The 13,069-nt window shown below is 39.1% G+C and overlaps 1 protein-coding gene across 6 annotated transcripts in view; it reads left to right on the top strand.

Annotated features, from left to right (window-relative positions):
* The window catches only part of DICER1 (dicer 1, ribonuclease III), a 71,468-nt gene extending 62,567 nt beyond the window's left edge, over nt 1-8,901 (top strand). For all 6 annotated transcript variants that reach the window (XM_065549323.1, XM_065549324.1, XM_065549325.1 and 3 more), the window contains 4 exons: nt 942-1,210; nt 3,736-3,898; nt 3,992-4,067; nt 4,429-8,901. In XM_065549323.1, the coding sequence (XP_065405395.1) occupies nt 942-1,210; nt 3,736-3,898; nt 3,992-4,067; nt 4,429-4,594 (674 nt within the window). In that variant the 3' untranslated portion in view covers nt 4,595-8,901. The remainder of the gene's footprint in view (nt 1-941; nt 1,211-3,735; nt 3,899-3,991; nt 4,068-4,428) is intronic.
* Nucleotides 8,902-13,069: the final 4,168 nt, after the last annotated feature.

Genomic DNA, 13,069 nt, shown 5'->3' with positions numbered 1-13,069 from the left:
TAAGGTGATCAGCAAAATGTAAAAACCAAAAAGTGAAAAACTACCTGACTCTGGACTAGAAAGACTGATGAAACTAAAGCCTAATTTTCATTATGGAGGAAAAATGATACATGGCTTTCAACTACATTCTGCTGGAAGTTCCGAGACCTGGGTTCTCTCCTAGCACAGTCCCTGCTTCTTAACTTCTTGCTTATTCTGGGACAAGTCACCATCGGTCCCTGCCTCAGTTTCCTCAGGTGGATGTATTATTTTAATCACTGTGAGAAAATAGAGATGTTGATTTAACATGAATCAGTTTCACAAAATGACAACCAGTTTACCTGCCTTTGCTTCCTTTCACAGCTCTTCTTTCTCAATCTCTTGGTTTGTGGTAAATTCATTTCTATAATAGCTCACGTTAAGAAGAGAGTCTTCTTTTCCTGTCATCCTGTGTAACAAAAATAACACAGGAATAGCGAGGAATGGTGTCACTTATGCACACATTCCAGAGTGTGAATGAGACTTTAGCGATGGCAGTGCAGTGTAGCCACATGGAGAGGTGTGTGCGGCCCTGGTTTCACTTAAGTGACGATGTGTGAGGGAGACTCGAGAGGAACGCCCCAGCACCTACCTGCCCAGACAGCACAGTGCCAGAGAAAAGCGTTCAGTGATCACGATAGCGCCTGTGAGGTTTTGGTTTTTCCTTCTTAACAAGCATTTAGTCTTTTGACCCACTTGAAGATTTTATGACCCCAATTTATATAAGAAATGTACTTAATTTGCCATTAAAATTTAGTTTCCAGAGGCCTTTTAGTATGATATGTCAAATTTCCTTATTGAAGAATATATGTGTGAAAATGATTTAAATACAAATCTTCTTGGGATTTGGGGATCAGTTGCCTATGTGGGGATAGTGTAAATGCTTCTGCACAAGCTTACGGTTCCACTTTGGATCCCCTCAGATTGTTACCAGCGCTTAGAATTCCTAGGAGATGCGATTTTGGACTACCTCATAACCAAGCACCTTTATGAAGACCCGCGGCAGCACTCCCCGGGGGTCCTGACGGACCTGCGGTCTGCCCTGGTCAACAACACCATCTTTGCATCGCTGGCTGTAAAGTACGACTACCACAAATACTTCAAAGCTGTCTCTCCCGAGCTCTTCCACGTCATCGATGACTTTGTGCAGTTTCAGCTTGAGAAGAATGAAATGCAAGGAATGGATTCTGAGGTTAGTGCTGTTCAAAACGATGTTGAAAAAAGCGATCTGACTAGGGGTCTCAGTAATTTCAGAGTTCTGACTGCATAGTGGTCAAAAGGGACAGCGAGAGGTCAGGGGTGTGGGACCCAGTGTGCTGTGTTGTCTGGGAGCACTGAGTGAACTGCAGTTTGCAGGTAGGCCTCTTAAACTTGTCTGCCCCCACTGTGGACTGTGTGGTCATTCATGTGAAGAGAAGGAGCCAGGCCTTTCAGTTATGTGCCCTTCCCACACCTTCATGAAGGCTTCCAGCATTGAGGCATGACGAAGAAGTGGCCACCACTGCCGGACCCCAGGGCAGGTTTAGCTTTAGTAAAAGCCCAGTGTAGTTTATTCTTCCTTTTTAAAATGGATCAGAAATATTTGCTGATATCTCAGGGAAGCATCGTAAATATACATTCTGCTTCTACTTGAAGTGGGAAAATCTAGTTTAAAAAACAAACTTCTAAATTTTTGACCATTGGAATTTGGGAGGCTTCTGTTGTAAGTTCAGCCAAAGGCTCTCTGGTGACGGAGCTAATTCTAATGTGTTTGTGAGCTATTTTGAATTTTTGTAGGAAAGGATATTGCTTAGATCTTTCCAGTCTCTTACATTCATCTGCATACCTGTATCCCCCAGAGAGACTCTCATTTCCTCTTCTTCCAATTTCATTTCCTTTGATTTTCTTATTTTTGTAGATTTTCCTATAAGGAGTCAAGAAACACAGCCTTACACTAGTAGCTGTTTTAGTTGTCCTTGCTTTAATTTGTACCTTCCCCTTTTTAATTGCACCAAGCCTTTGTTGGGGAGTAGTGAATTTCTCTTTCTATGAGAAAAATTAAGAGTAGGTTTGAAGTCTAGCCACAGAGCCAAGTTCATGTCCTGCCAGCTGCCCAGATGTGCACCAGAGGAGTCAGAAGGCCCTGCTCTTACTTCACTGCGCCTCTGTGCTCTTGTCCAAGATGAATAGTCTGAGCTGGAGCGCGGCAGGCCGTGAGGCGAGAAGGTGGGACTAGCTCGTAGACTTCTAAGTGTTACCTAGTCTCATTCTTTAGAAATAGCTAAGCTTGAAATTTGAGGAATTAGCTAAAATTAGATGTAAGCTGTCTTTGGATGCCAGTGGGGCATATTGGTTTTGTTAGTTTTTGTTCATTCTTTTCCTTCCCTTTGTTTATATAAACATATGTATAGAAGTTACATGAACTGATTGGAAATGTCATGGTCTGGCATTTCTAACTTACTATTTGATCTTAAGAAAGTCTCTTTACCTCTCTGGGCCTCCGTTTCCTCAGCTGTAAAAAGAGAGAATTAAACTTGGTAAGTTTTAAAATTCCTTTCTATCAAAACCATAATATGTGAACAATAAGTCTGCTTTTTAAGTAATCAGCAGTATAAATGTATTATATAGAACTTTGTATGGCTAAACAACCTATTAGAAATTAGTATTTTCCCACTTTTTCTTTATTTCTTTCACAAATGATTTGTGTTGATTTTAGAAAAGTTAGTACAAGTAAATAAAAAGAAAATTAGTTAAATTTGCCTGATTATGCTACCTCAGAAATAACCAGTATTAACATTTTGGGATGAATTGTAGATGTATATAGATAAAAACATATCTAAAATGGAAAATGGAGTTCTGTTATCTATAGGATACTGTAACCTGTTCTTTTCACGTATAATATGTTGTGGCTGACTTTCCCTGTATTGATTGGTATCATGATGCTCAGGAGCCACATGCTAGTCAACACGTGGCTGATTTATTTAAATGGTTCTTTATGGCTGAGTAGTTAAGTAGTTTTTGGTTAGGATGTTTAATAACCGTGGATGTGATAAGTACGCTTATGTACTTAGTTACCTCCTTAAAATAAGTTCTTAGAGATACAATTGCTGCATCAAAGAATTGTGAACTTTTCAAAGGCTTTTGATATAGACGTATGATTTTATTTTATTAATTTGCATACCTGCTATGTCAGATACTCCGTTATAGTGAACACATATCTAGTGGCTTAATGAAGAGGGAACTTGGAGGAAAAAAATCTTTCAAGTAGAATTTCCCTGTTTCCCTACAATAGCGATTTCTGCTCCCCAAAGCAGCATACACCCTGTGCCAGCACCAGACCAATTAGTACTACTGAATGCTTGCCAAGCAGCTAGGGGGTAGAACTGTTTTAAAGTACAATTCTTTGATTATGAGTGAATTTGAATTTTTTTCATACTTTTATTGACTATTTCTAATTCTCTGTTAAAGTTGTTCAAATTTAGAAGTAATCTTTTTTCTTTGCTGGGTATAGAATAAGAAATGGGTTGGGGATTTTTTTCTTTTTTTCTTGAGAAGTTTGAAAATTTTTTTTAAAAGATAACATTTGTTTTACTATTACAATATAGTAGGCATACCATAAGTGGTATTTCCCCCCTTATTAAAGTCACAAAAGTCATATATCCAAGAAAAGAAACTACATTTGTGGACTGCCTGTAAAATGGCCTTTTTGCTTATAAGTCACTTTTCTCTCTGTAATAGCTTAGGAGATCCGAGGAGGATGAAGAGAAAGAAGAGGATATTGAAGTTCCAAAGGCCATGGGGGATATTTTTGAGTCGCTTGCTGGTGCCATTTACATGGATAGTGGGATGTCGCTGGAGACGGTCTGGCAGGTGTACTACCCCATGATGCGGCCACTCATAGGTATTGTTGGCTCCCTTTAGAAAGAAAAAAACCCACAACATTAAAAACAACTTCAAAGATATTATTCATATTATTCTTTCATTTTGATTGCAGAAAAGTTTTCTGCAAATGTACCCCGTTCCCCTGTGCGAGAATTGCTTGAAATGGAACCAGAAACTGCCAAATTTAGGTAAGCAAAAAATGTACATGGAAAAAAATTAAAACATCAAGGGGAAAAGTTCACAAAGATATTGTAAACTAATGATTCTGAAAAATATTTACACTGCGGCATGCTGTTGTCAGATTTCTATTTGTAATCTGATTGACTTCTCTTTTTTCTTTCTGTTTTTCTGAAATAATGCTGTAATAAAGACTAGATGGCAGCCCTGTCTGTCGGGGGTATGCAATTGCAGTAAGTCGTAACGCGTGTTTCCTTTGTGTGGTGTCAGCTTCTACATGGGACTCCTGGCCTGAGAGTGCACACTAAATGCTGATTGACAGTGATAATAAATACTCTGACTTCTAATTCAAGCTGTTTGGATTTTTTACAGCCCGGCTGAGAGAACTTACGACGGGAAGGTCAGAGTCACCGTGGAAGTAGTAGGAAAGGGGAAATTTAAAGGTGTTGGTCGAAGTTACAGGATTGCCAAATCTGCAGCAGCAAGAAGAGCCCTCCGAAGCCTCAAAGCTAATCAACCTCAGGTTCCCAATAGCTGAAATCCCTTTTTAAAATTCAAAACAAAAAACAAAAAAATTAAGGGGAAAATTATTTAAATCGGAAAGGATGACTTAAAGTTGATATTGAGTGGAATGAATTGAAGGCAGAATTTAAAGTTTGTTTGGTAACAAGATAGATAACAGAATAAAACATTTAACATATGTATAAAATTTTGGAACTAATTGTAGTTTTAGTTTTTTGCGCAAACACAATCTTGTCTTCTTTCCTCACTTCTGCTTTGTTTAAATCACAAGAGTGCTTTAATGATGACTTTTAGCAAGTGTTCAAAATAATTGACAGGTTTGTTTTTTTTTGTTTTTTTTTTTTGAGTTTTATTTATGTCAGCTTTGCTTAGTGTTAGAAGGCCATGGAGCTTCAACGGAACTCCAGCAGTCCTAGGATGATGTAGATTCTTCTCCATCTCTCCGTGTGTGCAGTGGTGCCAGTCCTGCAGTAGCTGATATGCTGAATAGAATGATAAGGTTTTCGAGAGGAGAAGTGCACCAGTGTTGTCTTTTCTTTCCATGTTATACTGTATAAGGTGATGTTCCTGGTCGCTGCCTGTTCCTGGTCATTGCACCTGATAGTAAGGGACAGATTTTTAATGAACATTGGCTGGCATGTTGGTGAATCACATTTTAGTTTTCCAATGCCACATAGTCTTGGATAAAAAAGGTTCTTGCCTTAAAAGTAAAACCTTCATGGATATTCTTTAATCTCTGATCTTTTTGGAACAAACTGTTTTACATTCCCTTCATTTTATTGTGCATTAGACGTTGAGACAGCGTGATACTTACAACTCACTAGTATAGTTGTAACTTATTATAGGATCATCCTAAAATTTCTGTCATACGTATACTGAAGACATTTTAAAAACCAGAATATGTAGTCTACGGATATTTTTTATCATAAAAATGATCTTTGGCTAAACACCCCATTTTACTAAAGACCTCCTGCTAGGTAGTTCCACTGATGGAAATGTTTATGGCAAATAATTTTGCCTTCTAGGCTATTGCTCTAACAAAATAAACCTTAGACATATCACACCTAAAATATGCTGCAGATTTTATAATTGATTGGTTACTTCTTTAAAGAAGCAAAACACAGAGCACCTTTACCCTTAGTCTCCTCACATAAATTTCTTACTGTACTTTTCATAATGTTGCATGCATATTTCACCTACCAAAGCTGTGCTGTTAATGCCATGAAAGTTTAACGTTTGCGATAAACTGCCGTAATTTTGATACATCTGTGATTTAGGTCATTAATTTAGATAAACTAGCTCATTATTTCCATCTTTGGAAAACGAAAAAAAAACTTTTAGGCATTTGCCTAAGTTTCTTTAATTAGACTTGTAGGCACTCTTCACTTAAATACCTCAGTTCTTCTTTTCTTTTGCATGCATTTTTCCCCTGTTTGGTGCTATGTTTATGTATTATGCTTGAAATTTTAATTTTTTTTTTTTTTTTGCACTGTAACTATAATACCTCTTAATTTACCTTTTTAAAAGCTGTGGGTCAGTCTTGCACTCCCATCAACATACCAGTAGAGGTTTGCTGCAATTTGCCCTGTTAATTATGCTTGAAGTTTAAGAAAGCTGAGCAGAGGTGTCTCGTATTTCCCAGCACATGATTCTGAAGTTGATGCTTCATGGAATGCTGCATTTATGTGTAAGTGACATTTGAATACTGTCCTTCCTGCTTTATCTGCATCATCCACCCACAGAGAAATGCCTCTGTGCGAGTGCACCCACAGAAAACTGTCAGCTCTGCTTTCTAAGGAACCCTGAGTGAGGGGGATGTTAAGCTTCTCCGGTGTTTTTTGTTATCTCCAATCTTAAACTTAAATTGAGATCTAAATTATTAAATGAGTTTTTGAGCAAATTAGTTTAGGTGACTTGTTTTAAAACTATTTCATTCTGATTTGGAACCTTAAGATGTCTATTTGATTTTTATAAAAACCTTAATGTAAGATATGGCCAGTTAAAACAAAGCAATTCTTGAATTATATAACTGTAAAAGTGCAGTTAACAAGTAAGGCTGGATGTGAATTTTATTGTGAGGGTGATTTGTGATCAAGTTTAATCACAAATCTCTTAATATTTATAAACTACCTGATGCCAGGAGCTTAGGGCTTTGCATTGTGTCTAATACATTGATTCCAATGTTACGGGATTCTCTTGATTCCTGGCACCAAAATCAGATTGTTTTCACAGTTACGATTCCCAGTGGGAGAAAAATGCCTCAATATATTTGTAACCTTAAGAAGAGTATTTTTTTGTTAATACTAAGATGTTCAGACTTAGACATGATTAGGTCATACATTCTCAGGGGTTGAAATTTCCTTCTACCATTCAAAATGTTTTATCAACAGCAAACTTCAGCTATTTCACTTTTTGTTGGAGAAAAATAGTGGATTTTAATTTGACTCACAGTTTGAAGCATTCTATGATCCCCTGGTTACTAAGTTAAAAAATAAAAAAGTACGAGTTAGACATATGAAATGGTTATGAACGCTTTTGTGCTGCTGATTTTTAATGCTGTAAAGTTTTCCTCTGTTTAGCTTGTTGAAATGTTTTGCATCTGTCAATTAAGAAAAAAAAAATCACTCTATGTTGCCCCACTTTAGAACCCTATGTGCCACCCTTCTGTTCCCGTGATTGCAACGTGAGACCGAATGTAATATGGAAAACCTACCAGTGGGGTGTGGTTGTGCTCTGAGCACATGTGTAAAGGACTGGGGAGGCGTATCTTGAAAAAGCAACTGCAGAAATTCCGTATGATGATTGTGTGCAAGTTAGTTGACATGAACCTTCATTTGTAAATTTTTAAAAATTTCTTTTATAATATACTTTCCGCAGTCCTAACTATGCTGCGTTTTATAATAGCTTTTTCCCTTCTGTTCTGTTCATGTAGCACAGATAAGCATTGCACTTGGTACCATGCTTTACCTCATTTCAAGAAAATATGCTTAACAGAGAGGAAAAAAATGTGGTTTGGCCTTGCTGCTCTTTTGATTTATGGAATTTGAAAATGATAATTGTAATGCCTGCAATGTGTCATATACTCGCACAACTTAAATAGGTCATTTTTGTCTGTGGCATTTTTACTGTTTGTCAAAGTATGAAAAAGATTTGTTAACTGAACTCTTATGTTTTTAAAATGTTTGTTATATTTGTTTTCTTTTTTCTTTTATATTACGTGAGGTGATGAAATGTAGAATGACCTCTAACACTCCTGTAATTGTCTTTTAAAATACTGATATTTTTATTTGTTAATAATACTTTGCCCTCAGAAAGATTCTAATACCCTGCCCTGACAACACGAGACTTGAGGCTCTTTGGTTCATGAGTCCAGGTGTTCCCCTGGCAGTCGGTGCCTTCAGTCGCTCCCTGGAGGCAGGTGGGGACTGCAGAGGGTCACTGGAATCCAGACTGAGCGCAGTTGATGCACAAGGCCCTGTTGATTTTTAAAGTATTGGATCTTGTTCTGTTAGGGTGTCTAATCCCTTTACACAAGATTTAAGCCACCAAACTGAGACCTTGATACCGTTTTTTAACTGCATCTGAAATTCTGTTAAGAGTCCTTAACCCATTTGCATTATCTGCGGAAGAGAAACTCCTGTCATGTATAATTCTTACCTATATGGTTGTTTTAATTACATTTGAATAATTATATTTTTCCAACCACTGATTACTTTTCAGGAATTTAATTATTTCCAGATGAATTTCTTTATTTTATATTGTACATGGAAAGTTTTAAAGATATGTTTAAGACCAAGACTATTAAAATGATTTTTAAAGTTGTTGGAGACGCCAATAGCAATATCTAGGAAATTTGCATTGAGACCATTGTATTTTCCACTAGCAGTGAAAATGATTTTTCACAACTAACTTGTAAATATATTTTAATCATTACTTGTTTTTTTGTTTCTAGTCCATTTTTATTTGGACATCAACCACAGACAATTTAAATTTTATAGATGCACTAAGAATTCACTGCAGCAGCAGGTTACATAGCAAAAATGCAAAAGTGAACAGGAAGTAAATTTCTGGCTTTTCTGCTGTAAATAGTGAAGGAAAATTACTAAATTCAAGTAAAACTAATGCATATAATTTGATTGACAATAAAATATTTACCATCACATGCTGCAGCTGTTTTTAAGGAACATGATGTCATTCATTCATACAGTAATCATGCTGCAGAAATGTGCAGTCTGCACCTTATGGATCACAATTACCTTGAGTTGTTTTTTTTTTGTAATAATTGTAGCCGAGTAAATCTCCAATAAAGTTATCGTCTGTTCACTTTGTGTCCTTGCATCTTTTTTCAATTCAAGTGGGTAATGACATTTAAATAGTGGGAGCCGAAACGATCTTTATAATGTTTTCATTCCATGGTGAATCATATGAAAATGCATATTTAATATAAAATTTTGTTTACCAAGTTCTGCTGCATGTCCCCCTGCAGAATTATATAGTAATAGAATTATATAGTAACAACTGTCTTTTTTGAAGACTTAATTCCAATCTGCTTTTTGGAAATTCTGTCACATTGATTGATGCATTCTAGGTCTTGGATTATTTAGATGATATGTTTGACACATTCTTTAGGTGAACTTGGCTTTTCTAAAATCAGGTGGACAGAATGTTCAGCTTCCAGATTTTTAGGACACATTTCCAATATTGTTAAGAAATAATTTTAGCCTTTTGACCCAATTTTTTTTTGTAACTCAGTAAACCAAGCACTAATACTAATCATGTGGTTGTAGGAACAAGATGGTAAGAAGTTTTTTAGAATGAGAAAACCTTTGTAAGTTTGAATTAGTCCCTTCCTTTCCTCTCTCTCTGACTGCCCTAAACTAGAGGAGGAAAAAGTATCTGTATTTTAATCCTGAGGAATTTGGGTAAGTGCTACATGCTTGTGTGTGTTGGTGTTACTGCCCTGAATTCTCTAGAGAGTTCAGGCCAAGCCTCAGGGCCACAGGTCCTTCCTGCCACCATTGACCCTACCCTCCAAGACAAGCAACTGCTCATGTCTGCAGCTGTCATGGCTAGCAAGAAAGAACACAGCCAGGCTGAATGTATCATTTTGCAGATTGCGATGTGGGTGAAAAGAATCCAGATGGGATTGAATTTTTGTGTGTGTGCAGATCCGTGAGCACATGTATGTTTTAGATGGAATGGTAAATGCTGGGTCCCAGCCAGCTCACGTCTGTGACCCTTGCAAAGATGCAAGGAGCAGAGAGATGTGCAGGTCGGGAGAGAGTGCTTTCTAACCGGTCTGCAAGGCAGTTTATGAACAACCCTTAGAGGGTTTTTTGGTGTGTATGTGGTAAAATACACATAAAGTTTACCATCTTAACCATTTTTAAGTGTACAGTTTAATGGCATAAAGTACATTCACGGTGTTTTGCAGTCCTCACCACCCTTCATCTCTAGAACATTTTCTTTTTTTTTTTTTTTTTGAGACGGAGTCTCGCTCTGTCACCCAGGCTGGAGTGCAGTGGCACAGTCTCAGCTCACTGCAAGCTCCGCCTCCCGGGTTCAAGGGATTCACCTGCCTCAGCCTCCCGAGTAGCTGGAACTACAGGCGCCCGCCACCACGCCCGGCTCATTTTTTGTATTTTTAGTAGAGAAGGGGTTTCACCATGTTAGCCAGCATAGTCTTGATCTCCTGACCTCGTGATCTGCCTGCCTCAGCCTCCCAAAGTGCTGGGATTATAGGTGTGAGCCACCGCACCTGGCCCACCTCCAGAACATTTTCTTTATCCCAAATTAAAACTCTACCCATTAAACACTAATACCCCTTTCCCTCCAAATCCCTGGCAACCTCATTCTACTCTCTCTGAATTTAATTTTTCTAAGTAGCTCATGTAAGTGGAATCTGGCAATGTTTGCCCTTTTGTGTCTGACTTCACTTAGCATAAGGTCTTCATGGTTCAGCCATACCATGGCACGTGTCAGAATTTGCTTTTTAAGGTGAATAATATCCCATTATTTGCATAGACCACATTTTGTTGATTCGTCTGCCAGTGGATATTTGGGGTTGCTTCTACCTTTCGGCTGTTGTGAACAGTGCTGCTGTAAACATTAGTGTAGACATAGCTGTTTGGGTCACTGCTTTCAGTTCTTTAGAGTATATACCCCAGAAGTAGAATTGCTGGATCATATGGTAATTCTGCTTAATTTTTAACATATTGTTTTCTATAGTGACTGCACTATTTTACTTCCCCACCAGTAGTGCACCAAGTTTCAGTTTCTTCACATCCTCACCAATACTTGTTTTATGTGTTTTTGATAAGATCCATCCTAATGGATGTAAAGTGGTATCTTATTGTGGTTTTGATTTACATTTCCCTAATGATTAGGGATGTTGAGCATCTTTTAATGGCTTATTGGCCATTTGTCTCTTTGGAAAATTACCTATTCAAGTCCTTTTTACCCATTCTTGAATTGGGTTTTTTTGTTGTTGAGTTTTAGAAGTTCTGTATATATTCTGGATAAGAGTTTTATAGTTGTAGCTCTTACATTGGGTCTTTGATCCATTTTGAGTTAGCTTTTCGTACAGATGCTTCTCTATTCATGATGGAGTTATGTCCCAGTAAACCTATCGTAAATTGAAAATATCTTAAGTGAAAAATGGATTTGGCCGGGCGCAGTGGCTCACACCTATAATCTCAGCACTTTGGAGGCCAAGGTGGGTGGATTGCTTGAGCTCAGGAGTTTGGACCAACCTGGGCAGCATGGCAAAAGCTCATCTCTACTAAAAATACAATTAGCTGGGTGTGGTGGCACACGCCTTTAGTCCCAGCTAATCAGGAGGCTGAGGTGGGAGATCACCTGAGCCTGGGGAGGTCAAGGCTGGGGTGAGCCATGATCATGCTACTGTACTCTAACCTGGGCAACAGAGTGAGACCCTGTTTCAAAAAAAGTTGTAACAAACCTTCACGTTGTGCACATGTACCCTAGAACTTAAAGTATTAAAAAAAAACACACACACACAAAGTTATTCAATCCACCCGACCTACTGAACATCATAGTTTTGCCTAGCCTATATAAATATGCTCAGAACACACATTAGCCTACACCTGGGCAAACACAAAGCCTGTTTTATTTTTATTTTTTTGAGATGGAGTCTTGCTCTGTCATCAGGCTGGAGTGCAGTGGTGCGATATTGGCTCACTGCAACCTCCACCTCCTGGGTTCAAGCAATACTCCTGCCTCAGCCTCCCGAGTAGCTGGGACTACAGGCGCCTGCCACCACGCCCGGCTATTTTTTGTATTATTGGTAGAGACGGGGTTTACTATGTTGGCCAGGATGGGCCTTGATCTCTTGACCTCAAGATCCGCCTGCCTCAGCCTCCCAAAGTGCTGGGATTACAGGTGTGAGCCACCGCGGGTGGTGGTGGGGGGACCGGCCGGGTCCTCAAAGTGTGGTTTCTGCTGGATGCATATCACTTCTGCACCATCAGAAAGTCAAGTCATTAAGCTGAACCATTGTGCATCGGGGACTCACTCTCTGTGGTATAAGGTAATGGTCCAGCCTCATTCTTTTGCATGTGAATGTCCAGTTTCTCCAGCACCATTTGTTGAACGCTCACACTTCTCTAGTGCTCTGCTATTGAAATGGTGCTCTGCAAACAGTCCCTCCACCCATCTCAGCTGCCCAAATGAAAAGCTTACCAAGGGTCATCCTTGGTTCCTGTCCTTCCCTCGTGTCTTGCATCCTATCAGTCGTCTGTCAGCAAATTCTGCTGATTTGGCCTCCTAGATAAAGCATAACCCCCTTTCCACTGCCAGCACCCTGATCGAACAACCATTGCTTTTACCTGGACTATGTCACAGTCTCCTAACGGGTCTTCCTGCTTCCACCCTTTTCCCCTCTGATCTATTTTCCACATTGTAGCCAGAATAATCTAGTTAAAATAGAAATCAAAATAGATCTAAACTCCTCCCATGGCCTACAAAGCCTATGTGATCTGGCCCCTCCATGACTGAGTCCTCTCAGTGTGCTTTAGTCATGAGTGTCTTGCTGGTTTCACTGAGCACTAAGCCCATCCTAGTACAGAGTTCATGGGAGGCTCTGGGGTCAGACTTTCTGTGTGTGAAGCCTTCTCTGTCACTTGACTGTGTGACCTTGGACAAAACGCTTTGTCTCTGTGCACTCCTCTACAATAGTGATGATAGTAATAACTGGAACCCAGAGGGTGGTCATGAGGATTCAGTGAAAGGATAGAGGGAAGGCGTTTGGTGCAGAGCTGGCATCCAGAAAACACGCATCTTTTTTTTTTTTTTTTTTTTTTTGAGACGGAGTCTCTCTCTGTCGCCCAGGCTGGAGTGCAGTGGCCGGATCTCGGCTCACTGCAAGCTCTGCCTCCCGGGTTTATGCCATTCTCCTGCCTCAGCCTCCCGAGTAGCTGGGACTACAGGCGCCCGCCACCTCGCCTGGCTAGTTTTTTTGTATTTTTTCTTT

This window comes from Macaca fascicularis, chromosome 7 (genome assembly GCF_037993035.2).
Source record: "Macaca fascicularis isolate 582-1 chromosome 7, T2T-MFA8v1.1".
In the NCBI taxonomy this organism is placed as follows: domain Eukaryota; kingdom Metazoa; phylum Chordata; class Mammalia; order Primates; family Cercopithecidae; genus Macaca; species Macaca fascicularis.
Note: the sequence above shows the minus strand (reverse complement) of the source record. Positions and strands in the feature narration are given on the sequence as shown.